This window comes from Schistocerca americana, chromosome X, assembly GCF_021461395.2.
Source record: "Schistocerca americana isolate TAMUIC-IGC-003095 chromosome X, iqSchAmer2.1, whole genome shotgun sequence".
Classification (NCBI taxonomy): domain Eukaryota; kingdom Metazoa; phylum Arthropoda; class Insecta; order Orthoptera; family Acrididae; genus Schistocerca; species Schistocerca americana.
In genome coordinates, this window is record NC_060130.1 from 887,991,530 (window position 1) to 888,012,105 (window position 20,576).

Consider the following 20,576-nt stretch of genomic DNA (forward strand, 5'->3'; position numbering starts at 1 on the left):
CACACACATGACATGAGCTCACAAGAAGTTACTCGGACAGGAGCCTTCAAAATGCAATTGAAACAACTTCACTCTAATGAAATGAAAGAAATGCCACACCAAGCAAAGCACTTAGTGTTACATTGTTGTCAGGGACTTCAGTGAAAGCTATAGTGTCAGTGCTGAAAGCAGGGAATCCCTCTCTTGTGATTCTGATTCTGCCTCCAGAACATTTAACAGTGATGTAGAACAGCAAGAGTTAAATGGAAATGAAGAACTGGACAAGAAGGAGGACGAAGGTGGCCAAGAATTCAATAAAAATAATTTTGCCATAGTGAATTTTCCTACAAGAAGGATGGTCAGGTTTTTTATTGACAAAAATGATAAGATCTCTAATGACACATTCAAAATGACATTTCTGAGATGGTCATTTAACTTTGTCTTTTTGGAAACGGTAGATGAAACTGATGTAGGAAGAGCCCAATTATTGAAAGATTTGTGCCATAACATAGAAGTCAAGGTAAATATGCAACAGATCCACCAAAGAGATTGCCTACACTACACTTGTCCTTTTCTTACAGCAGATCTTTCCATGAAATTTCAAACACCAACTTTCTCCACTGAAAACAAAAATATTTTGTTGATGCCCACATACATAGGGAGAAATGATCATCATAATAAAATAAGAGAAATAAGGGCTCACATGAAAATATTTTGTGTGTTCATTTTTCCCATGCACTTTCAAGAGGGAAGCAGTAGAGAAATACTCTGAAAGTGGTTCAATGAACCCTCTGCCAGGAACTTCAGTGTGAATCACAGAATAGTCAGGTAAATGTAGATGTAGATTCATTTCAGGTGAATGCAGAAGTAGTTACTTCGAAGGTCATACTTGCCCAATATGACCTGGTACTCCATCTATAATTACCTCACACTAATAGTATGTTAAATCTTAATCCATCTTCCTTTTTGTTAATGATAACTAGCAGCTCTATGGGAGGTCTTGTTACAAGATCCAAACTTAACTTTTATTTGCCAGCAAAAAACAAAGAAAAAACTCAAAGCAGCATGTTCACCATATATTTAGAATGGACATAAACCATGTCCCATAAGTAATACATACTATACAGGCATGGATTATTTAAACAGAGTAGGGGCTGGTAAAAATATAACATAAAAGACCCATGTCACTCAAGAATACAGTTTCATAGTACAATGTGGTGCACTGAACATCTAACATGCCATTTACTATTTACTGTGACTCAAGTTTTCTATTTTCTTTCTTTTTTTTCCTTTCTGAAGTTTCCTCTTTGTCCACTACTCCTTCATATGGACACTGTGCTGTTGCATCTATTCATCTGTCAGGCTCTTCCAGTCTTCTTAGTTCTTTTGACTTGAAATCTTTCCAAATTTTGAATCATGGTCCAAAATGTATTTCTATTTAACATCTGAACTTCCTGAATGTTGAACCTTTCCAGATCTTTATGAGCTTCCTTAATCCATGTTGTTGTTGTTGTCTTCTTTTCCACAGGTAGTCGAATATCCTTTTTGTTAGTCTGGTTTTGTCCATTCTGTACAGGTGTCCTCGAAATGATAACCTCCTCTTTTCATGATCTCCAAGATTTTCTCCATCTTTTTGTAGATTTTATTGGTGCTCCGAAGCTTCCAGCCAGTTTCAACCAGGGCTGGATCCATGATTTTCCAAAATATTCTTCTTTCTAATATCTCCAGCTTTTCCAACTTGTAATTAATGAGAGGCATTCCCTGACATACACACACTTTGTTTTTATCACTGCATGACTCAGTTTTACAGCTATACAAATCAAAAAGCGTGATACAGCCATTACCCTGTTGTCAGACGATACTGAACGTGTGTGTGTGTGTGTGTGTATGTGTGTGTGTGTGTGTGTGTGTGCGTGTGTGTATAAGGTCAGATTATCAGAGGAACACACATATTGCCCCACAACATCATGATACAGTGCACTACAACTTTAATTTTCAACTGGAAATACAGTCTGCAATATTGTTTGGTGATAAAACAGTAACAAAAAAGAAAATGTCAACACATTAAAAAAATCTTACACAAAAGTACAACAGACAGTACTGACTCTACTATAAAATATGTCTGTATTGTACAGTAAGATATTGCTAATGTGAGTGAAATTTTAAAAACTTACATGCCTTAATTCAGTACTGCATTGACACAACTGATTTGCATTTAACTGTTTAAAACATGAGGAATCACATGATGAAATATGTTCTGTTCTTAAGCAGGACAAAAATGTATGGAATGTTCTTTTGCTTAGCAAGTGACAACCTTGATTTTGCCCCAATGTTCCACCATTTCCTAATCCACAAAATATTTATGGGGGTAGACATAGAGCATTGTTCGATGTACTGAAGGCTACATCAAATGTATTTTTAGCATCTATATGTGGTACCTGAGCCAGAGGTTGATTCTCTTCATTGTCATCATCTTTCTCATTCTCATCAGTTGTTCGAGTTACCGTGTCAATGATTTGGTCGTCAGTTAATTCTCCTTCCGTCATGCAGTCAATGTCAGCTGTACTGATCCACTTATGTATGTCACTGGGCTTGCCATCTGGTTATAAGGTTTGCGAATCCATAAAAATCACTGGAGTGTTTGTGTCTTAACTTCCATCACTTGTTGCAATGGCTGTTTCATCTTGATTCTTTTCACTCATTCCTTTTGATGTTTCACCTTCATTTTTGGCCACAGTTTGTGCCATGCTTTTTCGAGCATTGATGCTGAAATTTCTTCTCAAGCTTTATCAGTTGTTTGGATTTATTGGTTTGATTAGTTGAAATAATCTGCTGCCATCTTGTGTCCTCTAAAATTGATCCAATGTATTTTCAACAATATTGCCTTTTCAGGCACTCAGTGATCCCCTGGCCCATGGTTTGGACTGGCAGGAAGAAATAAAATTTTTGTTCCACCATTTTCAATTTTGTCTTCAGATGGCTGATATGTCACATTGTCAAGTATCAATATGGCACATTTATGGACCTTTTTTTCAGGGCTGATATGGTGATAAAACCATTCCTTGAAGAGGCTGCATTCCATCCACATTGACTTCTGGTTATGTTGGTATACAGGTAGTGATGCCGTATTAATGTATTGGAATTCTCTAAGCTTTTTGCCTTTCCAATCACAGAGAATGGTATCTTGTGGCTGCCATTAGCATTACTGCAGAGAGAAATAGTTACTCTACCTTTGGCAAGTTTTGACATGTTACAGACTCATTTTGTGCAGCAAGAGTTCTTGTAGGGAGCACTTTGTAGTTTAAGCCAGACTCATCAGTGTTATACACTTGACCAGGGGTCAGCTTAAGCTCTTTTAACTAAGCTTTTAAATTTTGGAACAAGTTCAATGGCACTGTTTCATTAGCAGACAGTTTCCCACCAAAAATAATTACATTTTGAATGCCATTTTTTCCACCATTGTAGCCATCCTTCTCTCAATGTAAACTTATCATTTTGATTGTCTCCATCTAATTTTTTTATACAGAAGCAGTACCATTTCTTTTATGATTGGTCCAGACAACAGAGTTCCTTTTCTTTTCTTCTCTTCTGTTCAGACCAAGCCCACAAAGAATTTCACTTTTAGGCTTCTTCAAAGTCTTGCATATTTTCAGTCATTTCTCATTGTCCGTTGCCATATTATGACTTTCAAGGGTTTTCCTATTTTTCTCTAGTCTTAAACACTTGTTAGCCCAATCCTTATTTCACTTGCAATGTCTCAAAGAGACTCATCTAACGTTCCAAGCACTTTCAATTTCTCCACAAAAGAGTGTCACATGTTTACCTTTAGGTGATATTATTATTTAATTTTACACACTCTAATATGTAAGAAGAACACTGTTATGAATTAATAAAACAAATATGTGCACAATAACACTTACTGATTGAGTAAGAAACAAGTTATTTGGTACTAAAACTTATCAAACTATCACACTTATCAACAGTCAACTACCTAGTGATCCATATCACAGATGATGAGTCATCGACAAGTCCTAACAAACACCAGAAATGGGATGGTTGGACAGGACTAAGTGGGGAGACTGACCATCTGAGGTTGGATTAGCATGTTTCTGCTGTACTTCTACAAGTAATTAGTGAGGAAAACATTGGAACAAACAAAAGGTGTTCTAGGATCAAAGAACATAAAATTCTGTGTCCATTCTAAAATCAAGAGTGTCAAAGTCGAAGATACCTCATGTGACTTACTTAGCACATGTGCTCTGCTGATTGGGCAAGCATATGCAAGTTTTCCATTGTTATTTGCTCTTATTTTGTTCTCTAAATAGATACAGTGTTCACTAGACTCCTTGCAGCTATTGTCTAGGATCTTTGCTTTCTTACTGTCTTTAAAAAAAAAGGAAAAAATCAACCAGCAGTACAGATTATTAATCCTGGGTCCTTTTAAAACTCTTAACACTCTCCTTGCATGAGCAAGACCGCTCACAGAACCTCTGGTATCGCGCGCCGCAGAATTTGAATCCCCGCCAGATGTCATGGACGTCGAAGACCCCTAGAGGTCTTTGCACCATCGCGCCGTAAGCTGTGGCGGCACGCGCCTCCTGGCCCGCATTTATTGTGAGAGCGCCACAGTGGAACACGTGGTTCCAGTGGCCAATAGCGGCGTCCCCGATAGAGTACTTAAGCGCCTGCCTCTCGCTCAGCCAGCCAGTCTAACCTTGCGTACGTCTCTGGACACATCGCCTCGCCTTAGACAGCTTATTTACTTTCTTGTTCTGTGTACGAGTGGACGTGGTTGTTAGGTTTCCTTGCTACTCCATTGTTTCAATCTTGTTGTTGTTCGTTCTGTCCTTCATTGGTCGTGCCTGTCCTCTCCCGTTTTGTTGTTGTTCACAGGCCGCTCCACGGGTCCCACCACGTTTTCCAACACTTCAACCCCGCAACCGTTCCGGTCGCCATTACAACAGAACCTATTGGTGATAGATTGTCTGAACTTAGCAAGATTGCTGGTGGAGACACGCACATCCGTCATATCTCACTGTAGTTACCTGAAATACACTGTACTGCGTCTCTCAGATGATGGTGCCCCTCTGCACAGTAGAGGCACTGTTTGTGGAGTTGCCAGACTTAGTATCTGGATAAATAGTTGTAATGGTGTAGAGTGATGTGAAGTCTGACAGAATTTAGTAGTTGAAATAGAGTGTGTGTTTTTTGAAGGGGTGCAATTTTTAATTTTAGCCATTTCCTTTGTGGTAGTTTACAAAACACATTTACACAATCCATTATTATCCATCAACACTGTATGCAGATTACAACTATCTTACATTCGTGTTTCATGCAACACATCTAACAAAGTCTAAAGAGTGCTACAGTTAGCTGGTAAGGCATATTCTAATGTGGTCAGTGGGATTTACACCCAACACCCAACCGCTCACCTCCACTATCCCTTGCTCTCTGTCCCCCAGTTTATTTTGTTTCTGTTCTCTCACAATCCAGTAGCAACATATTGCCCAACATTGCATACCTTAGGTATCACTCATAGAGTATTACCAATTAACATAATGAAACTTCCTGGATGATTAAAATTGTGTGCTAGATCGAGACTCGAACTCAGGACCTTCTGCCATTTGCGTGTAAATTTTCTACTGACCCAGCTACCCAGGCATAACTCACATCCTGTCCCCACGGCTTTACTTCCACCAGTACCTCATCTCCTACCTCCCAAACTTCACAGAAGCTCTCATGTGAAACTTGTAGAGCTAGCACTCCTGGAAGAAAGGATATTGTGGAGACATGACTTGAACACAGCCTGGGGCATGTTTCCAGAACGAAATTTTCACTCTGCAGCAGAGTGTGTGCTGATATGAAACTTCCTGGCACTTTCCCGTGAAAGGCAAAAGGTCCTGAGTTTGAGTCTTGGTCTAGCACACTGTTTTAATCTGTGAGGAAGTTTCACATCAGCACACACTCTGCTGCAGACTGAAAATTTCCTTCTAGAAACATCCCCCAGGCTGTGGCTAAGCCATTTCTCCACACTATCCTTTCCTCCAGGAGTGCCAGTTCTGTAAGTTTCACAGGAGAGCTTCTGTGAAGTTTGGAAGGAAAGAGACAAGGTACTGCTGGAAGTAAAGCTGTGAGGACGGGTCCTGAGTCATGGTTGTGTAGCTCATTTGGTAGAGCTCTTGCCTGTGAAAGGCAAAAGGTTGGAGTTCGAGCCTCGGTCTGGATGATCTGCACACATTGTAGATTGAAAATCTCATTCTGATTAAGATAATCATTATACTCTCACTCTCTCTCTCTCTCTCTCTCTGGCTGGTAATCCCAAACCGTTTTTCAGTTAAGAAAGGCACATGTTCTATAAATTTCATTGTTATATAAAACAAAACAAAAGTGACTGATTGGAAGACATGGGTGAAATTTTTCTGATGTACAGTAATAACTGGTTGCTTGTATCCATTTAACAAACCACTTTCAGGTAGTGGACAGCTTTGATTCCATTGATGCACATTCTCTTGTTGATTACGAGAGAGTGTTGCAAAACCTCCAAGCAAAGAAGAAGGATCAGACTGCAGCATTTTTTTTCCCAACATCAGTTGTGACATTAGAAACATCTGGTTTGGTGTTTGATGGGTTTCTTTACATTTTCGCTGAGGTGACAAATGTCGTGGAATAGCGACATATACAAATGCTGGTAGTATTGTGTTCACAAGGTATAAAATCAAGCCACATGATGGGAATTAACAGACTTTGAATGCTGAATGGTAGTTAGAGTTACAAGTATAGGACATTCCATTTTGTAAATCATTGAGGAATTCAGTTTCTGACATTCACAGTGGCAAGAGTGTGACAAGAATGCCAAATTCCAGGCATTACCTCTCATCATGGACAACACAGTGGCCAGCATCCTTCATTTAATGACTGAGGGCAAAGTGTTTGCGTAGAGTTGTCACTGCTAACAGACAAGCAACAATGTGTGAAATAACTACATAAATCAATGTGGGATGTATGACGAATGTATCCATTTGTATAGGGTAGCAAAATTTGGTGTTAGTGGGCTATGGCAGGCGACAACTGACAAGCGCTTTCGCTACAAGCACATCACCTGCAGTGCCTCTCCTGGGCTCATGACCATATAGCTTGGACCCTAGATGACTGGAAAACTGTGGCCTGGTCACATGGTAGTGTTCAAGAATGGCACATATGCAGCCAAGGATCCAAATTGTCAACAGGTCAATGTGGAAGGTGGTGATGGCTCCATAATGGTGTGGACTGTGTTTACATGGAAAGGACTGGGTCCTCTGGTCCAACTGAACCAATCATTGACTGTAAATGGTTATGTTCGGCTACTTGGAGACCGTTTGCAATCATTCATGTACTTCCACATTCCCAAAGAACATTGGAATTTTTATGGATGTAAATGTGGCATGTCACCAGGCCACATTTGTTTGTGATTGGTTTGAAGAACATTCTGGACAATTTGAGTGAATGGTTTGGTCACCCAGATTGCATGAGACATAATCAGGAGGTCAGTTTGTGCACAAAATCCTGCACTGGCAACACTTTCGCAATTATGAATGGCTACAAGGCAGCATGGTTCAGTATTCCTGCAGGGGACTTCCAAAGACTTGTGTCCAGGCCACGTTGATCTGCTGCACTACACCAGGCAAAAGGAGGTCCGACACAGTATTAGGAGGTATCCCATGACTTTTGTCACCTCTGTGTATTTATGTACTTAATTCTGAGTCCAGTGTCTTAAACAGTTCTCCATCTTGTTTGTTACCTAAACTGTAGTAATCTGTCATGTTTTGTTGGTTTTGTCCAAATGAGAGGAGGGAATGTAATTGTGTGTCTAGGTGAGATCTGTTTCATAGTTTACATTTTCTCCCAAAAAGAATAAAGAATATAAATTTCAAACTGTTTTCTCTTCAACAGAAATTAAACTAAACACACAGTAGACAAATATGGAAAATTTATTGTTCAATGAGTAGGTTCACCTGCCAAATGTTCATTCCACTTGCAGTAATAAAATAGTTCAAAAATGGACTATAAACCACCAGATTACTGATACAGGTATTGTAGCATTTTGTACACTAAAAGTCCCATTGACCATACTCAGTGGGATATCAGGTTATCTGTCCAATGGTACAACAGACATAATGCAAGCATAGGTATTTCATCACAGAGCTTTTACAGCAATTACGTGTGCCCAGGTGCAGTGTTTAAGATATTAATGGTAAATAGAAACATTAAAAAAAAACTATACTCAGTCATAGGTCCAGTAGGTCTAACAAATTAACTAAGGAAGATTGCCAGACTCTGAAGTGTGCTACACAACTAAGCTATCATATAACACTGATAGCCACTGTAAAGTGCAATTACAGTTCCGAGGGCAGTGAAAGAATGATCTGTTCAGAGATCATATGACTGGTTACTAGAATAAGAGTAATTAAATAAAGTAGTTTAAAAAATTACATTATTCATCTGAGGAACATAGGAACTAGTTTTTATAAGAGTGTGGGTCACAGTGTTTGATGTTGAAGTCACATGAATGTGTGACCAGGCAGATGTCTGGCACACAATATTTATCAGGGTATATGATGTGAGTACAGTGAAATTTGGTGTACCTGGTGTGAGTGTCTGTGACTGTTTCATGGTTTGAACTTAGATCAAAACTTTGGGCCGGTGGCACAATTAAAATGGTTTGGGCAATAGCCAAATTTCATACAGTTTGGAATCTGTACTATTCTGTGTCAGCATGACAACTCGGTGTATGAGTCAATCGTCACTGCATCGTGATTCAACAATAACAACTCACCTGCTTAAAATGCTGACTTTTAACCATCTAACCACAATTATTCCTCATACTGCACAGGGAAGGAAAAGTATTTTGCTTTCATTGTATTGGAAAGTAGTGTAATGCCTCCTCCATAAGTTAAATACTGTAATGGCCATGAGAAATATATTACTTGTTATGTCCTTAGAACTTAAAATGAAAGTCAGTTGGCATCATCATTATTATTTTTCTTCACCCCACCCCCTCTCCCCCTCTGTGTGGTATATTACAGCAAATTAAAAGTATGAAGCCTTACCTGAATTGAATACTTTAGAAATTTTTATAATTTAGTCATATTTATTGTCAAAACCATACCAGAAGTTCATATTTTACTACTTTGTTATCTATTAAAATAGAGTTGCAGAAGTATTCTTATAATGTTGATACAAGTGACATGTAGAGAGAGTCTTTTCTGATTTATATACAGCTTCTTTAACATATTTTAATGTTTAAGCCATTGCAGGATGAAACAATGTCAGCTCTGTGAGGGATTAGTAAGGAGAGAGAAAAATTAAAAATCAATTCTGACTCACGTTACAATAATTATATTTTATTCTGTACAAAAGTCAGTTATAAAATATTTCCCATCATGGATTATGGTGTATAGTGACAAAGGTGCTGAATATAAATAACAGGAAAAACATCCACTGTACCATTTGACAAATCCACTACACTTCTGCACACATATATCAGATCACTGTATTTTTTTATGTATACAGTCTGATGAGTACTTTTGTAAGGAAATACATTATATATATCTCTATAAACATTAAACAGACAGATGAAATAATTAACCTTTTTGAACAGCTGATTTACAACAACTAGTTGACATCAGCACAATAATTGCAGACCTAAATTTTCTGTGTGTAATAAAGGATGACCAAAGTAATTGATCACAATGAATTTCCTCAAATCCTCACTGTTTATTATGTGTATTAAAAAAAAAAAAACATTTCTATTGGAAACATACATGTAATTGACAGTGCATTTATTCTGAGAACAGCAGTGGCTAAATATAATAGTAAAACTCTATGAATGTAGTAATTTATAAATGGCTTGTACTAGGTCTTGGAAGATAGCAAAAAATGAAACAGTCCTTTCATGCATAATGATAGTGATAGCAGGTTTATTGTATTTCATGTTCAACATGAGATTACAAAATACAAAACAATTCCCTCATCACCTCCATATGTGCTGCACTGAATTAGTAAAAAATTAGGCCAGAAAAGTACAAACCTCTTGGTTAGAACCATGTGGAAACTGAATTCCTTAAAATAATAAAAATAATAATAAAACAGTTGATTTGTATACAGAGAAGAAACAGACCTTAGAAAGAGTATTCTTCCTTGTGGGAATGTTTATTTAAAAAGTGAAGTAAAATCTGTGGCTCAAGCCCATGACTGGGCTATTGGTCTGATTGCAGGCACACTGCAACCTTTCTTCTCCATGGCACTACGAGATGGAAAGATTACTGGTTCTCATTTGATAGCAGGCTACGTGACCCTGTGGGCTTATTGGAGGACTGGAATGAGGAAAAATCCCTACTCCTATCCAGGATTGAATCCAGGTCCGGAGAGGTTATTCGCACATGAAAATGTCTAAACTCTCATATACACTTTTGTATACACATCAGAACGTGACAGCAGTAGCGGAACATTTTATAAACCTATCTGTTCATGTCAAGTGCAAATAATATTTACTCATTGCATTTGTACAGTAAATCATTGTCAAAACTCTCTGTTACATTAACAAAAATAAATATGTTCCATTATTCAATTATGTGCAGTGGATAATTCATTATGCATGGAAGCTAATTGGGTTAAAAATTCTGAATGGTATGTGTTAATGTAAACAACAGAGTTGCAATGTACATCACTTACAAATGAAAATAATTTCTAATACACACTGTTAAATCTGCACTTAGGGAAGGAGAGAACCCAGTTCATCCACTGTTGTTATTTCTAGATATACTGTGCAGGTGAAGGAAAATGTTTTATATTCAGACAATGTTGTCAGCAACTTGGATCAGAAGCACTGATAAACCATATCAAAATTAACTGAAGAAAATGTCTCCTGTTTAGGCCATGAATAAGAACCTATTTGTTATTGTAAGCTTGCTTATTTATAAAAATACATAATATGTTATACTCATTTGTAATTTCTGTACAACAGAAACATAGGAAAGTGCACAGAATAAAGGAAGGTCCTAACAATAGCAAGAACTTTAAAAAGATAATTATTTGTTCCAATGTGTAACGCTGTTACAAACTGAGTGCTTGAGCAGGAACCACACAGTAATTGAAATTTTACTCTTGGGCATTCTAAAATAAGCAATGAAGAGATGATTACCAATAGAATTAAATGTATGCTTATCCTATGAAAATATGTGTATCAGGCCAGATGCACAACTGCCATATTATTACACTGATTTCAATAGTATAACACTGTTTTAAATCACTGAAAAAGTAACTGAAGCTATCAATTTATGGTCTGCAGAATTGCACTGACACAACTAGCACATGATTTCATAAAATAATAAATTTTACGTCTCACAAAAATGTCATATTCTGAAAATAGTGCTACCAATGAAACATAGTTCTCAAAAAAATCCAGTGCTTAAGTAAACATAAATAAGCGTTTTATAACAAAGTATATGAAAAAGGCTGAAAATATGCATATCAGTAACCCTGTTACACATGCCAGAAATCTATATGACACAAGATCATCACACAACAAAGACATAAAGATAATACAGCTGTGTTTCATTTACAGACACCAACTTGATAATCTACTGTGCATGTAATATCTTTAAAACTGCTGTCTGGGGGAAATAACTCAGTATTTGAGCAGAACTAAACTTTAAAAGTGTACACCAGCTCTACACTGATCAAAATATTGTCAAGTTTTTGGTATGCTGGACTGTCATTTACCTTCAAATGAACTTAACTGCTGCTGTACCCTGCGGCAGTTTCAGTTCAAACAGGAAAATGTTCTGGAATGCAGAAAGGGCTATGTAAAAATACATAAATGAAATTCCTGTAATGGTATTGGTTTTCATCAATAACAGCTTCAAGACAAGTTGTTGAGTCATGAGCATGTAAACACTGGTAAAGTTTTGTTCAATAAATAGGCTTTGCTGATGAGAGGATTTAGAATAGGTTAAAGTCTATTTCTATTTTCTACATAATACACATTTATTTCACACTCACACAAGTGCAGAAGCACTAACATATACATCAATGTACATGCTCACACATGCTATACCACCAATATACACAAAGAAACAAAAATATTCTCTCTCACTCACAAACACACACACACACACACACACACACACACACACACACACACACACATGCACACACACTGAAACAGACAGAGAGGGAAAGAGAGACAGAAAGTAGGCCCAATTATGCAATTGTTCAACATACTTTGGCTCAATCGCCTTTCCCCACATCCCAGTTAGGTGAGTCTATGTGTGTGTGCGCATGTGATTATGGGTGAAGTGAGTATGCACGTGCAGATTTTCTGTGCACACCCATATATGTGCATGCTTCTCTGCACACATGTAGACAGCTAACAGCAGCAATGAACCAAATACTACGACTTTTAGTAGAGTATCACACATTAAACAAAAACTGCAACACTGTAATTTTGATTTGAGCACTATGCTCATAGTCTGTTGAACTTATATCAGTTATGTAAATAAGCTTGTTTTGATTTATTCACAATATATATACAGAGGAATCACTCTGATTCTAGATTAAGAAAATTTTTAAGGAGACTTACAAAAATATGTTTAATCTTCATTCTCATATCCAAGAAACCATTGGAGATGTAGAATAAATATCTGCAATTTTGTAAACTAATATCTGTGTAATGATCTAAGTTTTAGTCTATGAATTTCCGAAACAATTACAAATCCATAAATTAGAACCAATGCAAAATTATAACATTTTAAAAAACTGTTATCACTGAATTATTAATAGTGCAGTACTTCTAAAAATGACACTGCTTCACATATTTAATCTATAAAAGTAATAATTTAAATACAAAACTATTTAATATTTTATGATACTTATCAAACAGATGAGCTTATGTTTCTGGATGTTATTGAAGTATTTTGGAATGTACAGGTACTCTGGTAAATTAAAAAAAAGAGTCATAGGCATTACAATTTTAAAACCAGAATTCTGTGTATGTCATTAAAAAAAACCCTACTAGTCATAGGTGTATAATTATTTGGTTTGAATGGCAGTACACAATACATGTCACTATACCTTTCTTGCAACACATTCATTAACAACTTACATCCTGAAATACTGAAATTTTCATTAATACATATCCTGAAAAAGAAACCAGTTTTGCCGCCGTCTCTTGTTATTGCAGAGAATATGGCTCTGCAACTTAGAGTACAAGGCAATCATTTTCATACAATACTTGTTTCGGAAAGATGATGAAGTTAGTAGCTTTTAAGTACATGGTGAATACTGTTCATTAACATGAATGAAAAGCTCAGCAGAGCACAACATGGAATGAATGACTAGTGAAATAATGAATTACTTTGGAGCTTTTCAGTATTTAATAGATCAAGACAAGACTTGAAATATTGGACATATCCTGTAGTGTCAGTGTAATATTTATACATCTGTGAAGGCATGCAGCGACAGTATTTTGGCAATTATGCAAATGAACTCAAGAGGATAAAACCAAGACCAGAAGTGAAAAGTCTGTATAACAGAACAGAAAAAATAAACAGCAGATGCTTTTAGACTCCATGACAGTTCCTTCCATTAGTTACTGGCAGATGCGCAGTTGGAATTCGAAAAGCAAGAAATGGTGAATTATATCTATACACTTAAAAGATATTTGTCTAAGTACATAGTTCAAACAGGTCAGTTTTGATGAAGTGTCAGAATTATGTTAATGATGTAAAAATCAAAAAGTACATTTTCAGCTATATTACTGAAGTCTAAGACAGACAGAGCTTGACTTATGAATGTCTCGACATCAATTCCATTGCATATAGACTGTCTTGACATGACATGAGCAATATATTCACAAAACACGTAGGCAAGATATGGCCAAGTTCATCAAACAAAAGATGGGTCAGTAATACAAAGAAAATCTTAGGACTTTGAGCTCAATTAGCTTAAATCTTAAAATATAAGTACACAAAGCATTTCATATAATTACTCAGTACTTTCCTGGCCCATCTTTTGCTTGAAACATTGTATTGTGACAATGCTGGCCAATAACCGCATCTCCTCGATACTTTAATTTCAAAGGCACTGAATGCACAATACGTTATAAAGGTTACCAATTATTTTGTGCACTAGTGATAGTGGGTCAAGACAAGAAAACATGCTCCTTGGTTTGCCCACATTGCTGGATGGCAAGAATAGTAGTAATGGATATAAGGTTCTCATATGTTGACTCTGACATATCTAGGTTGAATTAGTATCTCATCAGCTTAACTTTATTCTTTCGCTTTTAATTTGTAAAATAAGTACCTCAGCTGCCAAGAGTGCTGTAGCTGTGCTCCAGGAGTTTGATCTACATTATTTTCTGTTGACAAAACCATACAGGTAGATATTTTAGTCACTTACTCTGATATAAGACTATACATTTTGAATAACATATTTTCACTGAAATAATGTTTCATGTGAAAGGAGGAAAATGTACAGCAAACACGTCCATTTATGGCACTTAAATACTTATATACCGTATATACATGTAATTACAAAGCACAACTAATGGTTGTTTTCAACTACAATAGAATTTAATTTAGATTCTCAGCTTTCATGTCTCTTGATGACTTTTCCATGGTAATGTCTGCAGTATCATGTTGCTAGCTGAGAACAACAATACGTATGGACACTGACATTACAAAAATCAGTGTTTTCACCAGAAATTATATGCTTCTCTTTCCTGTATTGTCATTTTTCTTAAACTCTCTCCAAGTAAAAGTATAAAAAAGAAAGAAAAGAGAAAGAAGGAAAAAGTAATGGAGCACTACATAATCACACTAGCAGGACATAAGAAATAAATTGACAAGCAATAAAATATTAAGAGCAACATCACAAATGTTTAATATTTACATTACACCCAATCATATTGAAACTGAAGGGAGTGGGTTTTTCACAGTTCTTTCCTTTTTGATTTTGATCAATGTCTAATGCTGCACTGTATTGTAAAGCATTTGGCCTGGGCAATATATGTAGCATATGAAATTCAGAAACACGGGTAGAGCTCAGATATTTTAAGGCACAAATCCAACAGTAAAATTATGGCAGGGTTAAAGGTTTATTTACCTCACAATCGGACCCACTTAGGAATGTTTCAATGAAAAATTTGATTTGATAACCATTTTCTACCACAGTATCTAAATATCACAGCCTTATTTCTGTGCCCAGGTCATATGCTTGAAATGACTGAGCACCAAGGTAAATGTAAACAAACGCTTTGGTGAACAATAGCTAAGACAGTTTATGACTAAGCACCACTTGTAATATATCAGCGGATGCAGCAACATACAGCAAACAATTCACTAAAGTGAGAAGCTTCCAAAATTGACTGCCAAATTGTAATTTACAGATATTTTACTATGGTTTTATGTGAATACCATCCCTCTATAATTTGTGTACTAGAAAATATTTCATACACTGTAACAAGGCAACTATAAGAAATAGTACTTTGTTTACAATGGCATTTTATAATAGTATATACCTACTCACTAGTTACTATCACAACATACTTCTCAAAAAGTCAACATGCATCTTGTCTCATGAGTGAATGTGCACATTCATGTAACTGCACAAATTCAATGTCATCATTAAACATGCATTCTTCTTCAAGTAGCTGCACTTTCACACAGAAATGTTCATTTCTAAAACACAACATCTTTTACACCACTAAGCAATGGTGACCTCATAAATAAGGAATATGTTAGTTACATTCTTCATAATTTATGCTTCCAGATTCTACAGTATCAGTTCCAACTATAACTGCAAAAGCATCTAACAATGAGATTTTCATTCACAGTTACACCTGTTCAGTTCAAGAAATAAAATTAAACTGTTATAAATACTACAGTGGAACCAAAGTGAATGTATTTCTTCCTGCAAGCTGCAGCTATGGGAACAAAGGCTAATAAAATTTACACTATTAAAGTTTTTCTCACTTCCCTGTTAGTGGTTACACAATCACTATACCACATATTATAAATGTCACACACAAGTTTGTATGATTGGTCTGCTCAAGCTTATTAAAACATATGAGATACCATTCAAATCTAAATGAAGATTCCAGCTTCACTCACATCCACATACATATAGACAGATGAATGCTATTTAACACAAGGAAAAAACAAGTACTTACTCTCTCATTCATTATAATGGCTGTACATACATTATTCCAGGAAAAGGAAATTCTGTGCTTGGTGCCAGTTCTTTGATCTGGAATGTCTGTTGAAAGGCCTGGGAACAGGAAGCAGGAATAGGGGATGGGACAAAGAATAAAGAGAGAGTGAGAGACACAGCAGTGCCAGATTGAAATTGTTCTTTCCTCATTCAGTCAAAAGCCACAAATGGCACATATAAATAATGTACACTTATATTACAAGGAGTCTGTTGAATGTTGAGGCCTCCTCACCGCCCAACTAGACGAACCACGACTGGAAGCAGTCCACTCACAATAATCATCACACCGTGACTATTTGCAGCATTGTTCAGTGTTAGCTCTTCATTCTTCAAGATTTCATTCTCATGATCATTGTAATCCTCTGCAACATGAAAAAAACAAGAAAAATGGATTACATATATGTAACAGAGTGTATATTTGAGTGTATTTATGTTTTTAATGGTTTATATTGTGACACTAAAAAAATCATTTGTTTGAGTGAAAATTTGCTTCTAAGATATGTGGTGATTTCTTATCATAGCTGATAAATTTAGATACTTTGGATGAAAGTTGAAGTGCAAAACAATAACTAATTTTACCTCTAAGGTAACTGCACAGACAACTATACTTATTTTTATGAATAATACATTACTCATGGAGCGATGTTTTATCAGACACTCCAGCTTCTATGGTGAGGGAATCTGTGTGATATTTCAAAATTCCTCTTTGAAGAAACTCAGAATGTAGAAACTAGTATTTACTTGAAGACTGCTAATACATGAACAAAAGCTGTATTCATTCAGAAACACCAGATGTCTTGAATTTTCTTATAATTAGAACCAACTATAACAGTCATATTTTGATAGTAGTTATCACTTGGTAGTGAGCAATGAAACTATAGCAACAACTGACATCAATCAGTTGATGTGCTTCACAATGGGAAGTAGTAATGCCAAACCAATTCCATATGCTAAAATACTGTGGATTGTTTCCAAATATCTCCAATACTGTACCTTACTTCAGTTATTTTGTAGAAACTGTAGAGTGGTTTGGTGTAAACAGAGGAAGAAAATGGAGTCTGCAAGTGGCTATTACAATCTGACTTAGTGTGTGAAACTGGGATTTTCTGAAGTCATGTGAGTGACTGAAAGGCAGAGAATGGGTAGTTTGTTGGGAAACAGCTACCCCTCTGTTGTAGATGGTATTCAGGAAAGTCATCCTTTAAAATGAAAAATTTCAAGCAGGTGCAAAAGAAATGTGTGGACCTCATGCAGAAATGATGTCACTATCTTCACCAAACACTAAAGGAAAAATATTTCTGTTAAGCGATCACATCAAAATCTTCTGGACAAATTTGAGTTGAACGTAACAATATAAAAATTTAAACTGAAGCTGAGACTCACACTGCAGCAATTGTACAGACAGTGTGTGTGTGTGTGTGTGTGTGTGTGTGTGTGTGTGTTTGGGGGGGGGGGGGCACCATATTCTTCAAAGGGGCTCATTAGTGTGAATTTTCTGAATTCAGTTCTCTCTATTGTGGTCTCTCAGGTTTTCCAGGTTGATTGCACATGGTGTATGAGATGTCGTACATTTGCACAATCTAAGGGATGGCAAATAATACGAGCAAAATATTTTGCCTAATAGACTCAAAAGACTTGACCAAAACCTGGTAATCTGAGAGTTCTCTGTTGTTTGGAAGCTCTGTCTTGTCTCTTATGATGTAAGCCACATGTCTAAAACATTAGTATCATCACCCTTGCACACTTATTATTGTTGCAGTTGTTGGTTTTCTGACAAGCTGCACGTTGTGGATGACCATTAGTGTGAAATGCAAGTTATCAGTTAGTAAATCTCAGTCAGTAACCTTCATATTCAGTCTATGGCAATGGTAGTTTATGTGCACCCAAAGACACTTACAACATTATCTTAAAAAATGAATATTACTCTCCTGGGATTTGATAAATGAATAGAGAAATATTCACCCACTTAGGAATGACAAAATAAAAATTGTATGGTTGATATTGAGACAAACAATGGAAACTCCAGATTGGAAAAGCAACAATATAACGAAAAAGGATAGAGAGAGACAAGACACAATGCAATATGCAGTGGATTATAATATACAAATAAACCTCAAACAATTGACTTTATACACAAGAAAAAAGGTATACAAACAATATAAACTGCATCCACCATTAACAGCTATACTTCCTTGCCGTAGGACCCAACAGTAATAAAGGAAACAGTGTACTCAAGAGATTCACATATCAGCAGAGCTATTGTAAGAGGTTCTGTTTTTCCCAACATTGTTTCACAAATCCTATCTATGTGCTGCATCCTTAAATTCCTGGTGTGTGAAGGATTCTTCTAAGTGTGACAGCAGACTGCAAGGAAGGTTGTGCACCTACAATGTCTGGTTGGACAGACAATGCTGGGATTGCTGTTTGGCTGGTGAATTGCATTGTCTGTCCAGGCAGCACTATGTAGCTGCACCTCTCTCTTGAATAGTGCTCCTTACAGCTCACCAGTTTACTTAAAGTTTGAAGGTGTTCCATAGCAGTCACACTTTTGTGAATAATCTCTGTAAATGATGTGTTGAGGGTTTCTAACCATGCTACTCTTTATTCGTTTGCACTTTCACACATGTATCATGAAAATAAAGGTCAGATGACAAGGAGTGTGCAGCGATTCCACCACAAGCGACGTCACCAGTACAGAAGTCTAGGCAACCCTGGCAGAAGCATCCACTTCGACCCGCATCCTAGCAGACATCGGCTAGCTCATCTGCTCTCAAGTAATGGCCAAACTGCAGCTTGCCAGTATACCCAACCTGGTCGTGTGAGCCATCACTGACTCCACCTCCACCACAGTGCTCAAGAAAATCCAGAATTTCACACAACTTGATGTGACCGAGATTAGTGCCCTACAGAGCACCACACAACTTGATGCAGGCGAGGTTAGTGCCCTACTGAAGGCCCTTACCAATGCTAATTAGAAAGTGTATGTGCTTGAAAAACAGATAATTGCGAAATCAAATGAGAGACACAACGATCTCAGGGCCTTCAGTGTACCAGAAGAACCTGGGTAAAATACAGATCACATATTCCTCAAAGCTGTCTGTGAAAAATTAGGCATACACTTTTCAGAATTTGATGTTGATAGGAGCCACACATTGGGTCACAGGTTGGGAAACTCAGCAAAACTCAGGCCTATCATAGTGAAATTCATGTCCTATCAGAAACATTCTGAAGTCTTTACGACAAAAAAGAAACTAGCCAAGTGAGGACTGACTATAGGAGAGGAACTTACATCTGAAAGGGTGAAAATATTGAACAGTGTAGTGCTGAATGGGTGGACCTGGGATGGCAGGATAATTGTGAAGACAACTGCAGCTAAGAAATAAGTGAGCAACAACACAGACCTTACAAGTGTATGCTTTGTGAGCTCAAAATGAACTTCTTTCATACAGAAACATTTTATTTTGTAGTATTTTTCTTGAAACAGCTTCTGTTATTACCATTTGTTAGTTTAGGGTTACTTGTACTACTGGTTATAAACTTATATTTCAGTTTCATACTTCCAATACTAAAACAGTTTAAATTTCACTATAATTTCATTATTCCCACAGGGTTTTGATCCTGCTTATTAATTTACTGTCAAATTATCATTTATTCATTAATAACATAATCCTAGTTACAATGTTTCTCTGTTTGTTCTTACTGTTTCCATTTACATTATTACTTTTTATTCCTGTTCAAGCATAATCTGTTGTTCTTATAGTTTCCTGTTACATTATTCTGTATTTACCCACTTATATGATGAGTTTTTTCCCCCCAAATTCATCATTACCCAAAAAGGAATCCGCCAAACACTCTTCCAACTATAGGCCCACCTGCATTCTACCAGGATTGTCCAAGGATTTAGAATACATAGTTCACAAACAACTTACTAACTATTTAACACTGTATAACTTTTAAAGTGAATACCAGTCTGGTTTCGAGCAAAAACATAGCATGATGACTGCTCTTATAAGTGAATGATGGAATGAAACAAGCTATGGACAAACAACAGGCAATTATTAAGTCCTTTTTGAACTTCTTAAAAGCTTTTGACATTGTCGACTTTGATATTCTGCTTGCTAAACTTGAAAGTCAAAATTTTGCTTCAAGTGTTGCACAATGGTTCCACTCATACCTTATGTCTCGCCAACAGTGTGTAACGATTGAGATATATAGGCCACAATGGAGGAATTTAGTACCAAGAGTCCACAAGGATCAGTACAGGGCCAATTACTTATCTCATTATAAGTTAATCGTGTGTTCAGTTCAGACAACCCTTCCACCTTTAACACTAAATGGCACAGAAA

At 36.6% G+C, this 20,576-nt stretch overlaps 1 protein-coding gene across 1 annotated transcript in view; it reads right to left on the reverse strand.

Annotated features, from left to right (window-relative positions):
* Positions 1–9,338: 9,338 nt before the first annotated feature.
* LOC124554841 (ephrin-B1) overlaps positions 9,339–20,576 on the reverse strand; it is a 555,113-nt gene continuing 543,875 nt past the window's right edge. Inside the window, exon 6 of the mRNA XM_047128503.1 lies at positions 9,339–16,592. Within this exon, the coding sequence (XP_046984459.1) occupies positions 16,459–16,592 (134 nt within the window). The 3' untranslated portion in view covers positions 9,339–16,458. The remainder of the gene's footprint in view (positions 16,593–20,576) is intronic.